Source organism: Morone saxatilis, unplaced genomic scaffold, assembly GCF_004916995.1.
Source record: "Morone saxatilis isolate NCDOM2014 unplaced genomic scaffold, NCSU_SB_2.0 Contig10, whole genome shotgun sequence".
NCBI classification, from domain to species: Eukaryota; Metazoa; Chordata; class Actinopteri; family Moronidae; genus Morone; species Morone saxatilis.
The window spans coordinates 10,177,424-10,180,932 of NW_023339652.1; the positions used below are offsets into that span (position 1 = coordinate 10,177,424).

At 34.1% G+C, this 3,509-nt stretch overlaps 1 protein-coding gene across 1 annotated transcript; it reads left to right on the forward strand.

The window, feature by feature from the left end:
• Positions 1-640: 640 nt before the first annotated feature.
• LOC118339977 (C-type mannose receptor 2-like) lies at positions 641-3,307 on the forward strand. The gene is made up of 2 exons (XM_035677819.1): positions 641-1,417; positions 2,205-3,307. The coding sequence occupies exons 1-2, from the start codon at positions 1,105-1,107 to the stop codon at positions 2,576-2,578; spliced, it is 687 nt and encodes a 228-aa protein (XP_035533712.1). The 5' UTR covers positions 641-1,104; the 3' UTR covers positions 2,579-3,307.
• Positions 3,308-3,509: the final 202 nt, after the last annotated feature.

Here is a 3,509-nt window from a genome sequence, read left to right on the forward strand (position 1 = left end):
TTTATGTTTTAAATTTTTTTTTTGGAAGGTAAAGTTAGGGTTCATGGTTTATTAGAAATGATTATTATTGTTCGGATTTTTCCATTATTTAGCCCTCCGAAAAGGCTTACCAGGAAGCACACAATGTTATGACTCGTGTTTGTCTTTTATTTTAAATCAAATGACCTGAAATACAACAAACAAATAATGACAATATATTATTCAAATATACCATGTAAATATATTATTTAAATAATATAATATAATAATAATAAATAATGAAATCAAAGAAGCCTGCAACACCATCAAAAATGTGGCAAATCTGCCCTCAAACCTTGCGAGCTACAAGGTTACTGCTCGGCCAAACTAACACGCGACACAGTGAAAGTAAACGTTCAGTAGGCTGCGTGAGTAGTTAGCAGTTACATACCAACGGGCTGTGTGCTCCTGATGATGGTCTGGGTGAAATGATTACCAGGTGCCATAAGTAAAGTTTCTAGTGCAGCTGCGCAACATATCTGAGCATTTAAGAAACATAAAGAAATCACTCGTTCCCATTTTAATTGAACACATCATTTGCTTCTCTTTTTTTTCTGAGTGAGCTAAAAGTCTCAACAAACAGACACAAACCAAACAGAGGCAGCATGTATTAAATGTCTTTTTATTGTACACATTACAACACAATGAAACATTATAATAAACTTAACAGGTGCATTTAGTGTGTAAATATAGTCTACACAACAGCGACACCTTAACACACACAAGCATTCATCCTGTACACAGCAAAAAAATGGTTCTAGGTTTGATAGTAGATTTTTGAGTTAAGCTGAAGCATAATCTAGAGCCCTCAGAGCTGCTGACGTCAGCAAGGACAGTGTTGTCAGACTCCCAAATTGAATTGAGTTAAAATGAGGCAAAATATTAGAGCGTTGTTTGTTTTGTTTTTTCACTTTCCAATTCGAATTGTGTATCCCTCTACTCTTTATGCTTTTGAAACAAGCATAGATGTCATCAAACAAATCCACAGAAAGTTTGGAGTACTAACTTTCCCACCTCCTTTGTGAAAGGAGGTACAAGAGCTACTATATCTGTATCTGTTTATGTTTTACAGGTACTAATTACACCATGATTGAAAGAGAGAAGAACTGGTGTCAGGCTCTGCAATACTGCAGAAATGACAACACTGACTTGGTCAGCATCGCAAATGAAACACAAAATGAGGCAGTGATTGAAATGGGAAGAAACAAAAGCTTTTGGATTGGACTCATGCATGATGAATGGGAGTGGGTGGACAAAAGCTGCTCTTCATTCAGAAAATGGACTGAAAAACAGCCGAAAGATATGGCAGAATGCACATTTTATGATGGATACAGTGTGAATATTACGTTGTCGAGTTCTGAATGTAATGGGCAAACCCGGAATTCCCTTTGCTCCCAAGGTAAGTGATAAATATGTAAAGCAAATAAATATACTACAAACAAATCGTCTAACATATCAAACCTATCTGTAATCTAAACTCCACAATTGAATTGAATTCACATGTAACACATCATATACAGTACATATGTATACTGTACTGTATACATGGTAGAGAGGTCAATAAGTGCAGTAGATCATTCCATGAGCATGACGCTATGACAGGAGAGATTTGTTTTAATACTGGGGCATTAAGACTTTTAGATTTATTTTCAAATAAAACACACTTGGATGTAAACTAAAGAAATCCACCCACAGAGTCACTATTTCAATATCATGTGACCATCTTCTTTTTACAGACAATAACTTTGGTTGTTTTAAACACAGTAACAGTACTGCAAATTGTACAAAGTGAGAAGACAAAAGGGACATTTTAGGAACATGAATGGCTAAAGAATATATAGATTAAATTACACTATGATACAACACATATACATTATAAATTAATAGATGTAAAAAGTTGGACTCACAGTATATATACTTTTTAATTTGCACCTTGGACATGTTACCAGCCCATCTCAGAGCTAAGAGACTCAGCTGCCAGGACAATTTATAGTATTTTTAAAGGTTGTGAGGTGCAAACCAATGTGTCACTTGTTACAGTGAAAGACTGAATAGAAAGGGAACTCCACACAAGAGTATAATTATCAAAACACCAAAAACGCCAACTTAATGGACAGATTGTTGATGGGCATGTGGTGCTACTACCTGTAAATCTTACCTCTGTCTTCTCCCTGGTTTCATGTCAGGTAAGGTGAGAATCAAAGTCATTAAACAACGTTTGAATTGGGAAGAGGCCTATGACTATTGCAAAGCTCACCACACAGGCCTGCTGTGGATTCAGGATTCAAAAGATGAGAAGGCTGTCCAACAGTGGCTAAATCACACTGATGTTACTGGTCCATTCTGGATTGGTCTGAGGCAGAGTCAAGTTTTTGGATTCTGGATTTGGACGAGTGACAGGATAGTGACCAACAACAACTGGGAGAACGGCACACAACCTGAGCTTCCCTTGTCTAACCACTGTGGTGTCATCAAAAACAACTTCAAGTGGAGTGATGAAAACTGTTTATTTCAGCTACCTTTTCTTTGTGAGGAGGAAATTGTATACATGAATAAATAGTTTACGGTTAAAAAGGTTTGTTGATAGATTAGATCTTAATCATGGAGATAGAACCCTTGGTATTTTCCTTTACTGCTCAGAACAGCTCCTAATGGATGTTTTTCTATAATTCAGTTGGTACAAAATAATCACACATTTCTGATTTTTTTAATATATATTTGGAAGTGTTTTTATACTATATTATTATATTCTGAAGAGAAGTTAATTATATGTGTGTACTTAATACTTAGTACTTAATATGTGTGTACTTAATTTAAATATATATCTATATCTATCTATATCTATATCTATCTATCTATATATAGATGACTTGTAAATAATGATTCACAACAAAAATGTGGTAGAAATGAATGAATTTATTTCATGCTTATAATGACTGTATTTTAAAAACTTACTTAAATCAATCCAATCACTATTTTCAGACTGATATAGGTTTGTATATCTGTTTGTAAGCAACCCCACTTGGGCCCCTGTTCTACCAGTAATAATTTAAATATATATTCTATTTTTGTATTCACATTTACTCAGACCAACTCCAAATATTTTATACTCTATAGAAGATTTGCTTTTTAAGTTTAAGTTGTAAATGTGGTATGATGTGGAGCAGCACATACATAGAAGATCTCACAGAAGATGTCAGTTAATGTTTGCTGTATGCCTTATGTTTCACTTTCATGAGTTTTGTTTTGTGTAACTTCTGGGTAAATTCATTTCTAGATAATTTTGTTGTTTGCAATAAAAGACAATACATTTTAAATCCAATCATTGGGATAATATGTTTTAATTAATGCTACCTAATACATAAATACATACATCTCCCGTTAACATCACTGCTATAATAATTTTTCAGTGAATTCATTATGACAAGTATAGGTCGTTTTGCCTCTGAGATGTAGTACCTCAAATTTGTACTTAAGTAAAGTACATGAGT